Genomic DNA, 14,375 nt, shown 5'->3' on the forward strand with positions numbered 1-14,375 from the left:
CGGAGCAGTTCAGGCCTCCAACACTGACCCTCTGCCCCCACAGCCAAGACAGACTGCAAGCTAGGCTCAGAAGGGTCATCTTGTGGGTCACAAAGGTCAGTGGAACCGCCTGGTGGAGCAGAGGGAGGGGTCCATTTGGTTGAGGAGCCCGGCCAGGAATCAACCAAAAAATGAACTTTAAAATGCTGTAGGGTGGGGGGTGCCTTGGTGGCTCAGTCAGTTAAGTGGCTGCCTTTGGCTTGGGTCATGATCCCAGGGTCCTGTGATCGAGCCCCCCATCGGGCTCCCTGCATGGCGGGGAGTCTGCTTCTCCCTCTCTCTCTGCCTGCTGCCCTGCCTTCTTGTGCTCTCTATCTCTCTATCAAATAAATAAATAAAATTTTTTTAAAAAAGGAAAAAATGCTGTAGCGTGGAGGTGGAGGGAATTTTAGTCACCAGCAAGAATTTCCTTCAATAAAAGTTGACAAATTCACTATTATAAATTAGAAGGGAAGCTTTCGGGGCGCTTTCAAAATATAAACCGCTAATCGCCGTGCGATGGTTTGAAGTGAAACACTCCGCCTGGGAGACCTGGGTTCTTACCCTTTCTTAGCCACCAAATCTGTATGACCTTGGGTAGTTCCCCTCTCTGCGTCCCAGTGTCCTCAGTTACGAAACGGAGGTCGCATCGAGGCTGAGATTCTGCAACTCCGGGGGGCTGAGGCTCCGGCGTGGTCAGCTTCTGAGCCCTCCTCCTCCCAGAACCTCCAATCGCGCCTACCCCCCCAGCGAGCGGGTGGACGCGAGCCAAGAGGTCCCTTTAAAGGCTCAAGTCCCGCCCCTACTGCTGCCTCGGGCTTTCGATTGGTGACTGAGGAGCGGGGCGGGGCCCGGCGCGGGCCCGGCGGGGCTGGGGGGCGGGTCCTGGGCCGGGCCGGCCCCCGCCCCCTTTGTTCGCGCTGCGGCGGGAGGTGGCTGCGAGGGTGGGAGGTGTGTGCGCGCGTGTGCCGCGCCGTGGGGAGCGGCGGGTCGCGCCGCGGGCTGTCAGCTAGCTGCGCGCCGCCGACCGATGGCGCGAGGAGGCGCGCGGGCCAAGCCCCGTGAGGCCTCCCCCGGCCGCGGGTGAGCCCCTCGGCTTGCCGCCCGCTAGCATGTCACCTCCAGCCGCCGCGGCAGACTTCGCCAGCAGTGCCCGCGTCCCCGCCTCCCGCAGCCGCAGCCGCTGCCGCTGCCTGGGGCATCGGCCCCCAGACCCCCGCCCCTGATCCACGCCCAGACCCTAGAGCCGGAGGACCATGGCCGGCCAGGGGGACTGCTGCGTCAAGGTGGCCGTCAGGTAGGGACCGGTGGCGGGGCGGGGGGTGTGCGCGGAGGGGCTCTGGCTTTGTCTCGCGTGGGCGTGGGGCCGGGGGGCCACTCCGGAGCCCGCACCCCGGGAGGAGGGGCCGGCATGGGCCGGGAAGGAGGGCACCGTGCGCTGGACGGGCTGCCGCAGGAGATCGGCGGCCCCGCGGGCTGCTGGAAGGTGGCTTTGTTTGGGTGGTAATTTCGGGCCCCTCTTGGGAGCCCTTAATGATCAGAAAATCGAATAAACAAGGAAATCCGGTATTTCACACCCAGCCCTGGCCCAGGCCGGAGCGTCTGTGTGTTTCCTCTTCGCCTCCCCTTGGGGCTGCTGTCTCATATGGGATATTGGGGGGGGGATTTTCCCTTCATCCACCCCAGTCTAGTTCTGTGCTCTTGGTCCAGCTAGGAAGGCAGCACACCCGCCCTGGTAACCGGTTCTGCAGACAAAGATCGACTGAGAGCAGGGAGGAATGGAAGGGCTGGGGTGGTGCCTTGGCCTTTCATGGGGAGTCAAGGGCTTTTGGAGAGAGTGCTGGCCCTGTCCCAAGAGGACATGGGGCTAGGGCAGGGAGAAAGCAGTGTATCTGAGGTTCTACCTCTGAGAGGGCAGGAGGGTGTGACGCTGATACCCCATCTTCGGGTTCCCAGATAAAATGGAGGTAGGGTGGTGCATGGACTTATCTGGGACTTGCAGTGACATCCTGAGAGAATTGAGGTGGGGAGAGGACATTGCTGGGGGGCTTCTATTTGGAGAGGCACACAGAGGTGCCAAGCAGGAAATCTGTGCAAAGTTGATCCATAGGTGTCCTTTGTGTTGGGTGGAGACGGTTACACCACATCACCTCTCCTTGGTTTTGTTTTGGGTTTTCTCTTTCAGAGGGGTCTGTTGCTGGGAGAGTGTCAATCTGAGACTGGTCCCCAAGGCAGGAACGGTGGAGAAATACAACCATCTCTGCCCCAGTCCTATATGTTGGGCGTGGGGGGATTGGGTCCAGGGCTAGGGTGGGTCTCTGACACCGGTCTCTGGATTCCCTGGGTTGTAGGTGACCCAGATACCAAGAGTTCATGGAAGTCACTCTAGACAGGGCCAGAGATGACTATGGCAGAGCTTTCCCCTCCTGCCCTAGGGCAGATGCCCCCCTCCCCGCCCCCCCGCCAGGCATCTGGCCCGTCCTCTGGAGCCCAGAGAGGAGCTGAGAGGATGGCTGATCGCAGCTCAGGGGTCAAGGAAGGGAGACTGAGGTGCCTCCCACTCATGCATCAGGCAGCCTCAGCAACACTTGAACACAGCCTTGCTGGCCCTGAGCAGCCTGAGAGACAAAGAGGAGCCCTGCAGGTGCCTGGTGGGCTGGCCGGGGCGGGGCCAGGCTGCAGCTTAGACTGACATTGCAGCAGGATCCTGTGGAGGTCGAGGGAGGGAGGTACAAGTGGTGGGGGGTGGGGGGAGTGAGAAATGTAAATATGACATCTGCAGCAGACTGGGAGAGTCCAAGTGCATCATAAAAGGGAAATGAAGCCCTGGCCCCACTCACTGTGAACCAGGGCTGGGAAGGAAGGGACTTAGGGTGCTTGCTCCTCCCATGGGGGTTTTCCTTTAGCCTCCGTCTTATAGGAGCGAACCAAACAAAGCCCCCTCTACTACCACCACGGTCAGCACCCCCCCAGGCTAGACTGGGGCATGGTAAAGTGTGGGAAAGCCCCATGGAATTGGCACTCTGTGCAGAGCAGTGAGGAGAAGCTGGTGTGGCCTTCCCAGCACCACCAACAGAAGGTTTCTGAGACCCTTTCCAGGGAAGGGATTGTGCCTGCCCACTGCACCCAGTTCTTTGAGGGCAGTGGGTATCATCTCTACTTCCCACTCAGATTGCTCTAGCAGGGTCCGGATGCCCCCACTCCTTGCCTCCAGTTGCTGATCTTGGATGGAGGGGTGGGGAGATTTGAACATCAAAAGCACCAGACTTGAAGGGGCTTCTGGAAGGTGAGGGCCCAGCCCACTTGTCCCCTCCCACTCCAGCCTGAGCACCTAGCCTGGCACATGCCAGACCTCAATGGGCAGCCGGCCGTGGAAGGCAGACAATGCCTGGACAGAACCCAGTTTCTAATCAAAGAGCTGAGGACAGGACCAGACTAGGGCTGGGGCTGGGACAAGGAGCAGATGGTGCCACAGAGGACTGTAGGGGAGTACCCATGCTTTTGGATCCCCATCGACGCCCCATCCCCACCTCTGGAAGTCACTTGTACTGCCTCAAGGACTGGGTGGCGGGCTGGAGTGGGGTATTGGAGTAGAGCATTGCTGGGAAAGGCCCAGGCTTTGGAATGGCCAAGGGCCCAACCCGGTGTCAGGCTCAGCTTTCTGACTTCCTGGAAGTCCTTTCTTATATCTAACTGAAGTGTTTTCTGATCTCCCATGAGAATAACATGGCAAACCCTGGGTTTGCCAAATTCCTGGGAGGCCAGGAATGAGACGGACTTTGTTTGGGGGGTGTGTGTGTGTGTGTGTGCACGCGTGTGCACATGCATGCCTGTGTAAGGGGGGACGTCCTGGTGGGGACTGCTAGACTAGGTGAGAAGTGCCAGCCCAGTGCTCTTGGCCCTATAATCTCCTTGGGAAGAGGATCAAAGCTGTCTGTCTGCAAATCTCCACAGGGCAGGCTGGGGCTGGGGGAGAGCCAGGGGAGGAAACTTTCAGAACCTGGGGCTGTGGGATAAAGGGAGAAGGTCTCGGTGTGAACAGACCCTAAAAGCCCTACCCCAGGCTTCCCTGAAGTCTGGCCCATCTGGCCCTAAACCCCAGCTAGTTGTCTTTGCACGGAAATTCCCAGGCCAGCCCCTCTCCAGCCTGCCCTGTGATCCCTTTATCCATTAATCCCCTCTAGATAGGGACTCAGCTCCCTGGGCCCAAGGCTGACCTGGAACCAGCCTCTCTCTACCTGGGGATGGGTGGTGGGTAGGGGGAAGGAGCTTTAGAGGCTGAGTTGTGCCCGACCCCAGGCTGCAACACAGGCCCAACTAATGGGGTGAGAAGGGGAAGGGGTGGCTGTTAAGAAAGGCAAGTTGGCAAAGTTGAAATTGGGGAAGGAAGCCAAGACACATGGTACATTTTTTTAAGACCCTTTCAAGCCCCCAGTTCTGAGCCCCCACCATGAGAGGAGCCTTCCCTGGGTCCTCACATCCCCCACACCCCTATTATCTTTGCCTGGTTTCCTTAAGCTTCCTTCCTTTCTTCGGCTGGGGCAGGGAGGTCCCTCTACAGGTCCCACATCCATCCGAGGACACTCCAGAGTTGAGCAGGGGCTGGGAGGGGATGGAGGGGCACCAGCCAGGGACCCAGGGGACGGTGTTAGGTCATATTCCGGCACTCCCTCCTTTGGGCTCTCTGGCTGTAGTTATTTCTGGAGCTTCCAGCTACTCTGAAATCCTGGTCAATGTCTGTCTACATTTTGAATCCCAAGAACTGGTGTCTTGGGAGAAGGAGACCAGAGAAGACAGAAAAGACTGTGTGAGGGTGGTATATGGGTGCCTTCAGAGTCCCTCCTCTGCTCTAGTAGCCCAAGGGCATCCGGGGCCGATCAATGTCAACGGTGGCCCATGCTGCCATCCGGGAAACCGAGGCCCAGATGGGACCTCCTGTGCCTGGAGACCTGAGAATCTTAGCAGTGGCCTCCTGCTGCAGAAATAGGGCTTATGTCATCACAAGGAAGTGGAGTGTAGTAACCACAGGCCCCGGAAACCGTCCCCCCTCCACCACCCAGCCAGCCTGTCCGCCTAGCCTGAAGCTGATTGGATCTCCACTTTTGAAACCCTCAGAGTGGGGCTGGGGTTGGGCGGGGGCTGAGGAAGTGGCGGGGGTGACAGGAGCCTGGGGCCCTTACTCTTACAGCTCTGGGGGCAAAGGGCAGGGCTGGGGCCAATGCAGTTCACCCATTGGCTGGGTCATGGCGCTTCCTCTCTGTTTGTCCTGCTGGGCCTCCGATTTACCAGCTGGAGAATGGGAGCAGCTGGTTTGTTCTCGTTTGTTCATTTGTGAGGAGCGGTGGTGTGGATGAAGTTGAAGGGATACAGCCCATAAAGTGTTGGCTCCCGAGGAGTTGATGTGTAAAATGTTTTAAAAGTGAGCCCTGACTTGCGGTGTGCCGAAGCAGTGTCTGTCTGGTTTGAGCTACAGTGAGTGATTAGGTACAGGGAAGAGTTTCCTTCCTTCCATCCATCCTTCCTTCCTCCCTTCCTTCCTTCCTTCCTTCCCTCGCCTCCTCTCCTCTCCCTTCCACTCCTTCTTCCCTCCCTCCCTCCCTTCCCCTCCCCTTCCTTCCTTCCTTCCCTCCCTTCCCCTCCCTCCCCTCCTTTCTCCCTCCCTTTCCCCCTTCCTTCCTTCCTTCCTTCCTTCCTTCCTTCCTTCCTTCCTTCCCTCCCCTCCTCTCCTTCCCCTCCCTTCCCCTCCCATCCCATCCCCTTCCTTCCTTCCTTCCTTCCCTCCCCTCCCCTCCCCTCCTCTCCTCTCCACTCCTTCTTCCCTCCCTCCATCCCTCCCCTCCCCTCTCCTTCCTTCCTTCCTTCCTTCCCTCCCTTCCCCTCTCTTTCCCTCCCTTCCCCTCCCATCCCATCCCCTTCCTTCCTTCCTCTTATTTATAGCAGAAAGCATCCCAGGATGGAAAGAAGACTGAACTTGGAGGTCACTAAGCACTGTGACTTCTTGAACACTTGCCCTGTGCCAGGCAGCATGCCTACACTGCCCCGTTCCACCCTACCCTACCCCACTGGAGCCCCACCAGCTAACGGATGTTGTTCCCATTGTATGGATGAGCAAACACTCACAGCCAGTAAATGGAGAAGTTTGGATCAGAACCCAGGGCACTCTCCCTCCAGGCACCTGCTCCTCAGACCGCTGTCAACCACCTCCCGTTACTGCTTTAATTAGCCCTTTGCTGTGAGTCTTTGCCTCAGTTTCTCCATATGCCACACCGCACTGGTTGCCGTAATGGCGATGCGGGAAAAGTACTTAGGAAGGCGTCCAGTGCTCTGCAATGGGGGAACGTGTCTGAATTTCCTTTTCTGGGATTGCTTAGCATGGAGCTGCCTGTTCCCCCCACCCAGCCATGCTGTTCACTCTTGTGTTTGGGGAACTTCTCCCTTGCCACTGGGTAGAAGTCCGCCTGTTATCTCTTTCCTTAGCTCCATGCTGCTGCTCCTGGAATTGATTTTCCTGCCTGAGTCCCGTCTTGCCACTTTCTAGGAAAGGAAATTCTGGGGGCAGCCCAGCCTCCTCTTGCTATCCCTACAAGCCCCCACACCAGTCACAGGGCAGAGCCCCGGGTGTTCTGGGTCTCCTCGACTCTCATTTTACCCTCTAGACATGGCTGCCCGTTGTGGAAAGCTGGAGGGGTACAAAGAGGCCGCTGGGCTGGGGAGAAGAGGAGGCTTCCGCGCCCTGGGAGGGGAGCCAGGCTGGGGCTGGTCGGCCTCGGCTCCAGAGAGCTACCCTTCCATCCCTATGGGCTGGGGGTGGTGGAGTTCTGTGGGAAGGGCTGTGAAGCCCCATGGCCGGTGGGGGACCTGTGGGTGGCAGTGTCCTGAGCCCTGAAATACTCCCTTTTTACCTCTGGCTGCTCTGGGTGTGGAAGGGAGGCAGTGCGTGGTCCCCTGGCCCCAGACACCTGAGTCCCTCTCCCTCTGCCTTGTGCGGTGGAAGTCCACGATCAGAGCAGTGGTGGAGGCCACTTGTCATCTCTCTAGGCTGGCTGGTCCTGCCTGACCCTGGAGTTAAGGTGCCTTAAGGAGAGCCTGGGAGTGGGAACTAAGAACTGAGGACCGAGGACCAGGGCCAGGGTGCTGGGGGAGAGGCTCGCCACCCTCCCTAGCCAGCTGCTTAGAGGCCAGCCGCCTGTTGCTCTGCATTCCTCAGCAGGGGAGTGTCCCCAGGGCCCCATTCCCACTGAGCTGTCCTCCACATGAAGCACATGCCACTACAGCTCTGGGCTCTGGGCGCTCCTTGCTCAGCCCCCACTCTGCAGAGTCTCCGGTCTCCTGGGAGGTCATGGGAAACCCCTGCCAGATGCCCCGAGAAGGGAGTGGGACCAGAGAGCCAAGCTGGAACGCAGCTGAGCGGAGCTTCCCCGAGTCAGGCTCGCCCCTCTCCCCGGGCCCCTGCAGCCCAGGAGTCAGACCCACAGGAGTCAGACCAGTGGCTCAGGCAGCTCCTAGCTACTGCTCGCAGCCGGGCTGGCCTGTCTCTCCAGTTTCAGACGGGGCCTGGCCCCGTCCCTCAGCTTCTCCTAGCTCTGCTCCCCAGCCTCTGACCCCTCACCCTACTCTGCTGGGCCTGCTTCCTCCTGTGCCTGTACCTCTCAGGGGGTGTCGTGGGGGCACAGCTGAGATCGTGATACCCTAGGGGCCATGAAGAAGACTCTACCCCAGGTTCCCTCCGCTGGCGGACTGCCTGTCCCTGGTTGTGACGCAGAAGCTAGTGGCCACGACTTGGATAAACTGAAAGAGAAGGTCAAGGGCATCTGAGGAAGGAGTGGGGGCTGAACCCCAGGTGCCCTGAATCGACACCCCAAGGCATTGTCTTGGAGTGTCCGCACCCTTGCCCTGTGCACTTGAGAACGTGTTTGGGGGCAGAAGTCAAGCACAGGGGGTTGACAGACCCATTTCACCAGATCTGCTAGGGCCTCATAAACCCATGCTTTTCGACCCCACAATACAAAGCCTCCTTGTTTGGGGGTCTTTTCCCTGAGGGCAGTCTCAGGAGGACTGTGCTGGGGGGAGTGTCTTAGAGGCCAGGAGAAGGTCCAGTGACAGGGCGACAAGACTCTGGCTACCCCAGGGCTCCGGTGTCTCCCCACTGTATCCCTGCAGCTAAAAGAGCCAGTGCCCCACACTGGTTCTCCCCACTAGAGAGGAGTAGCCTCTCTGGGAAGATGCCTTCTCTGGGCGAAGTCAGCTAAAAGGCCCCGGGTGTCTGGGAGCCAGACTCCCCTGAGAGAGCCGGGATTTTGCTTCCAGCCGCCTTCCCCAGAGCTGGCAGGCTGCCAGTGGGGAGGAGGAGGAGAGGATGCTCATTAGAGTGGGGGTGTAGACGCCCTCTTTCTGCTGCTGGGGAGAGTTGCCTTCCTCTGGCAGGCAAGCAGCCTCCTGGGCTCTTGGCTCCATGCTTCTCCACGCTCTGGGCCTCCGCTCTCAATTCTACAAAACGGGGGAAATGCTTTCCCAACAGAGTGCTCGTGGCGCTGCTGGCAGCTGTCGGTAGGATCAGTCCAGGGATTCTCCGAGGGGATCATTTTTCCCCAGTGCAACCTCCCTCCTGCCCTGGTGCGGGGCTGCTCAGTGGAGGCAGCCGGATTGGGCAGGGGCAGGCTTGGCTTGCGTTTCATTTCCACCATTACGAATGGCGTGACTTTGGGCTGGTGAAATTTCACCTTTCCCAGCCTCGGTAAAATGAGGCGAATGCCCCTTGCTCCCCAGGGCTGTCCTAACCCATTACATGTGTTCCTGTATGCAAATGAGCTTGACACATAGGTTCTCAAAACGTGTTAGGTGTTCTCCTGATCAGGGGTGGAAAAAGCACAGAAGAAGCAAGAATGGTATTGGTGACTGTGATCTCTCGGGAAAAAGATTCCCAAGAATCCCAGGCTCCCCTTGCCCCCAGCTTAGTGAGCTTTGCAGGCAGGAAGTTCTTTTTGCTGGCTTATCTAAATCCCTCCTGCTGTAGCTGAGTTCCCCTTTGATCTGTCACTGATGAGGAAGAGCTGGTCCCTGGCAGGTCACAGTGTGGCTCAGTGACTCAGTGTGCCAGGCAGACTGGAGGTCATGGCGCTCCTCTCTGTGTCCCCTGCTCCTCTGCCCACCCCCACTTGTGCACAACAGCTCAGCTCCAGTGGAGCCTGGGGAGCTGGAGCCAGGCAAACCACCTGGGGTTGGGCAGAAGGAAGGTCATGGAATCTGGCCAACCTCAGGTTTGGGGGCAGCATACTTAGGGACCAGGGAGGGGATGAACTTCCTCATTTCTCTGTTTCTCCTTGGGGCCGTTACACTAGCCTGTGGGGGCTCCTTTTCGGCATTCCAGAAAGGTATCAAGGGTCCTGTAGGAGAAAAGGGCAGAGAGGCTTTTTACCCGCCCCCCCCCCCCGGCTTCTTCCAAAGGGGCTGGTTATGGTGGTGTTTTTGGCCATTGGAGGGGTGATTCCAGCCTAAGTTCCTGGTTCTTCTCAAAGCCTTTGAGGGAGAGCCTGGTAAGAGGTTGTCTCCCAGCCTGGAAGTCCCCAAAGTGCAGATTACTCACAAGTGGGCAGCTGTGCATGCTAGTTCTCTCCAGCTCTCCCGGATTGAATCTTTAGGGCTGATGGCTAGTAGAGGTAGTCTTCCTAGAAGACGTTCTTATTTATTACCTATGTGACCTTGAGCCCAGTTAATTTCCTCTGAACTCTCCTTTGTAAACTAGGAACAAAAACACCCCCATTAGAATGAAATGATTTGTGTAATGATGTAGCGTGCAAAGTTTCGTAGGCACAGAGTCTAGCAAAAAGGCAATCTTGTTCTGTATGTGTGGGAACTTACTAAATGGGGAAGTTGAGTAAGCAGAGATGTAAAGGGGTTCCAGGTGCTAGCAAAGAAAGGCGTCAGGAATCACAGACCTCTGGAACAGTTCTTGGGTATAATGATACCATTATTTTAATATCACAGCTTGTGACCTCTCAGTGACAAAACTCTTCAAAGAGGAAAGGGCTGGGGTTGCACCCTTAGAGCTCCAGGAGTTCCTAACTAATTGGGGGGCAACTCAAGAGCCCCGGGAGGGGCCCTAGCCGGCTGATTGGGTGGCACTAACTTCACCTGAGACGCTGAACCAACTCCTAGGAGCCCAAGGTCATTGAGCGGAGCCCCTCGGGGGTAGTGATTGGCCGGCTTTCTGTGACGTCACTGAGGAGGGGGCGGGGGTGAGGGAGCTAGCCCCATCCTCCTCCGTCCCCCGCCCTCCATCCCGCCGCGGCGCGGGTAGGGTTTGGGGCTCTGGGCACGTTACCCTCGCAGAGGGAGTTGTTCTCCTTGGCAGACCTTCAGCGTCCCGCAGGGCCTGCCTCCTCCCGGTCTGCTCTGTCCTCCCCTTCCGCCCCGTCCTCCTGGCTTCCCAAAGAGCTGTGGAAGCGCTGAGCTCAGCTCTTCCCGCAGCGCCCGGCTCGGGTTCGCGGCCTTTGTCCCGCCGCCGCCGGGGCACCGACGGGTGGGGGGTCGGGCCGAGCCGCCTGCGTGTCCCTCGGCCCGGGTGCCCGCTTCTCCGGCGGTGGGGGAGGGATAGGAAAATACCCACATCACACCAGCTCCCGCTCAATTGTGGGCAGAGGAAGCTCAGCGGCCACGCGCCCGTGCCAGATCCTGCCTCTGAAAAGCCCTGGACCCTTTCTCCTCGCTCTCGCGCCCGCTCCCACCGCCGCTCGGGCTGCGGGTTGCCAAGTGGCAAATAGACCGGGCTCTGTTCAGGGAGATTCCGGGAGCCTTTCTGCGCGGGGCTGGACGGCCCGCCCCCTTCGCTCCCGGCCGAAGAGACGGAGGGTGGCTTTGCAGGCGTGAGGCTTGGGGTGAGATTCTGGAGGTCCCTGAACAGAAATGATACTGGATGTGTGGTCGAGCTGGCCCGTGGGGCCACAGGTTGCCGATTTGAGTTTTTCCAATATTGCATTAAATTATAATTTATCTTGATTACTGAGTGTCTTTGTACCCCGGGAAGTTTTGCACTTGTGGCAAATACCTCACCTCGTTGTAGTCCTGGGTCTGGTCCATGGCTCCTGGGGTCTGTGGTTTATTTGCAAGACCCTAGAAACTGGTTTCCAACCCTGACGCCTCTGCCCCCCACCATGCCCCCAGGAAGGATAGGGCTGTAGTGGCTCCCATCCCTGCCACCCTGCTCTAAAGGGAAGCAGCCACCTTCCCCATATCCCCTTATCTGGGATGGAGTGGGGCTGGCTGAGGCCCCGGCTACTTTGAGGGCAGCCCACAGAAGTGACCTCACCCAAAGTGGGGCCAGGAGAGGAAGCTGCTGGAGGGGAAGGTGATGGAATTCTTAGAAAGTTAAAACTGGAAAGAGATCATCTAGGTGACCTCCTAAGATGACTTAGGAGGATACGGCAGCTCCTCAACAAGAAGAGGGTGGGGCAGAGGCTTGTCCAGGACCCGGGACTTGATCTCCCAGCCCTCTGGTCTCCTACCTGTGGAGTGCGGGTTTGAATGCTCTGCTGGGCAGGGTGTGGTGGAGTGAGCCCCAGGGCACACTGTCTGCCCCTGCTGGATGGCAGACCCTGAGCGGATAGAGCAGGATTCCTTCCAGAGTGCCTCCCTGGCTCCGGCGGTGGTTCTGTGGGAGGAAGCTTATCTGTCGATGTGGGGATGGAGAGTGTCCCGGGCAGGAGGTAGCTGGAGAAGCAGAAGAGCCTGTAGGTTTCATAGGCAGACCAGGAATGGATGCCCCCCTTCATGGAATTTACTGTGTGTGTATGACTTTAACCACTTCAAGCCTCAGCTTTCCTCTCTGAAAAATGGGCATCGAAAGCCCTAACTCACTGCTAACTTAAGTTAACTTAACTCACTTAAGTGAGTTAGTCTATGACAGGTGCCTGGCCCAGCTAGCCCATGGAAAGCACACATAAAATCTTAATTCTCTTTTTCTTCTACCTCCAGTAACCTCCAGTTACTCATTTAAGTCCCATTCCTGGGACTCACACTCTCCCTCATCCCGTCAGCTGCTTTGGGAATTAGTGACTCTTAGCTGAGCCCAAGTCCTCTGTCTCCCAGTGGGTACCCTTCTCTCTGAGTAAGCACCCTGGTGCTTTGTGTGGGCCAGCGTGGGGTGGGCGGGCTGGCTCTCTCCGCCCACGGAGGACCCCTGCCACAAGATGTGCTGGGCCTCACGCCCCAGGATGAGGGCCCCGGGGTGAATGCCTGACTGACTGCACAATTCCCGGACCCTAAATCGCTGGAGCCCCTCTTCTCCATCCTCCTTCCCAGACTGCTCTCCTGCCTGCTCTCTTGCTCCTGGCAGATGGGTTCCCCCGTGTTCTTGGGGCTGGCTGTTGCAGGAGAAGCAGCCCCTCTCACGGACGGACTCTGCCAGGCAGGGCTGCTGCTCCCCCTCCCCTGCTCCCACTGTCTCCAGGGATCTTGATTTGATTTCCTCCAATCACCAGCACTGCCATCTGCCTGGGGTAATTAAATGGTATTTGAATTGGATCCAGAAATCCTATCACAAGCAGCCCACATGGTAGGGAGGGTGTCTTCCGGAGTTGGTGCTGGCCAGCAATGCCGGAAGCTCCTCAGAGCCTTCCCTGGCCAGACTCTTGGTTCACCTGGGAGCACCTGGACGCCCCCGGCAGTGAGTATTTGGTCCTGGGTCCTGGAGGCCTGGGGGCAGAGCCGGCTCCGAGGACCAGAGCTCCAGCTTCCTACCTGGCACCTTGTGTGCAGGGCCACACCCCCCTCTGGAGTTGGTGCCTGCTGTCTCCCTGTGTCTGTGAGCCATTCTTTCCCCCAGGCCCCCTGAGCTCTGCCCTTACTGAAACAGTAGCATAGACTTAGCAGAGAGGTCGCGTACACACGCTGTTGGAGTCCCGCTCTGCCCCTTACCATCTATGACTGGCTGGGCACTGTCTCATTTCCTCCCCTACAAACCGGGATCGTAGTATTCACCACAGGTGTTCTCTTGAGGATCAAGAGTTAGTATATGTCAGCTCTTAGACACCCCCGGGTATGTAGTGAGTGCGAATTTGTGTCAGTTGCCACTATTAGAGGTCGAGGTAGGAGAACTGCTGGCCCAGACCTCTTACTGGTGAGTCAAGTTTCTGGTCTGTAGGTTCTAGAGCGGATGAGCAAGAATCAGCTGCTCCCTTCCCAGTCAGAAACCAGTTCAGGGGGACACCGAGAAGCTGCATTCTAATCTCAACTTGATCCAGAACAGCTGGATAGTGTGGATGAAGGTGGTGACCCTCCATTCCTGTCAGCCTCAAAGAGAGAGAGCCACTGACCTGTGAGGACCCGTTGACACCTAAGGGAAAACACTTGTGAAGAAAACCCAGACTACCATCTATGGTGTGGACTTGGCCTGGTGCCGCCAACTCCCCCCACACGCTCCCCTGGGACTTACCCCCCTTCTCAGTCCCCTTTGGCCCTCTCGTAGCAAAGTGCAGGCAAACCTCTCCTGGCCTGAAGCTCTGAGTGGGCCTTGGGGGCTGGGGCAGCCCCAGACAGGGACAGGATGGCGACTTGATGGCCCTTGCTCTGTGGTGAGGTCCCCCTCGGCCCTGGATGCATGCTGGCCTGGCCCTCTCACTCTTTTCTTCTCTTGGTAAATGTTGGCTTTGGGAAAGGGAGCCTGACAAGCAGCTCATTGTGAGTGCCTGGCTGATAGGGCTGGCTTGTGTGAGCCCATGAGCATTAGCGCCTAGTGCCCCCCCCCCCTTTTACTTTAGGCATTTGGAAAGTGCTTTTCTGCCTGTCCCTAAGGCGCATGCTCACTGGCTCACACTTGGTTGCCATGGGGACCTTGTCATGGCAATGGCTGCTTAGAAGAGGGAGAAGAGGTGGCTGGATGGAGATAGCCCTATCTATGGCCGGCTCCCACTCAGCCCTGGTGCCACTTTCCTTCCTCTTGTAAGGGAGCCCCCCGGGAGCTGGGGTTGGGCCCCTCCCGTGGCCGACCTTGTGTCCCTCGTCGCGGTCCCCGCCCTTCTCGGCTGACTTTTGGCTTGACCTGGTCTGGCCCCCTTGGCTCCTGGAGAGGAAAGAGAGCTGGTGCCTGAGAATATTCTGCCAGGCTCTGGCATCTGAGAGGGGGCTCCGCAGCTGGAGGACTCTTGCTGCCCCTGTAGGCCTTGGCAGAAGCTGTGGTCTGCTCTTTAATTCAGTACTGGGGGGGGCAGGGGCAACCAGGCCTATCCCTCCTGTCCCCACCCTGGTGTTGAGCCTTACCTCCCAGAAGGGGGCAAGCTGTCCTCTCTTCCTGATCTTTGGGACACTGATTTCTAGGGCTCTCCATTCAATCAGGTGTGTGGGGCGCTCTGACGTCAGACGGG

At 58.2% G+C, this 14,375-nt stretch overlaps 1 protein-coding gene across 4 annotated transcripts in view; it reads left to right on the forward strand.

Annotated features, from left to right (window-relative positions):
* Positions 1–1,274: 1,274 nt before the first annotated feature.
* KIF21B (kinesin family member 21B) overlaps positions 1,275–14,375 on the forward strand; it is a gene marked incomplete at both ends in the record, with an annotated part of 47,615 nt that continues 34,514 nt past the window's right edge. For all 4 annotated transcript variants that reach the window (XM_080824442.1, XM_080824441.1, XM_080824440.1 and 1 more), the window contains one exon: positions 1,275–1,315. In XM_080824442.1, the coding sequence (XP_080680568.1) occupies positions 1,275–1,315 (41 nt within the window). The remainder of the gene's footprint in view (positions 1,316–14,375) is intronic.

This window comes from Martes martes (assembly GCF_963455335.1).
Source record: "Martes martes genome assembly, chromosome: 15".
Taxonomy (NCBI): Eukaryota; Metazoa; Chordata; class Mammalia; order Carnivora; family Mustelidae; genus Martes; species Martes martes.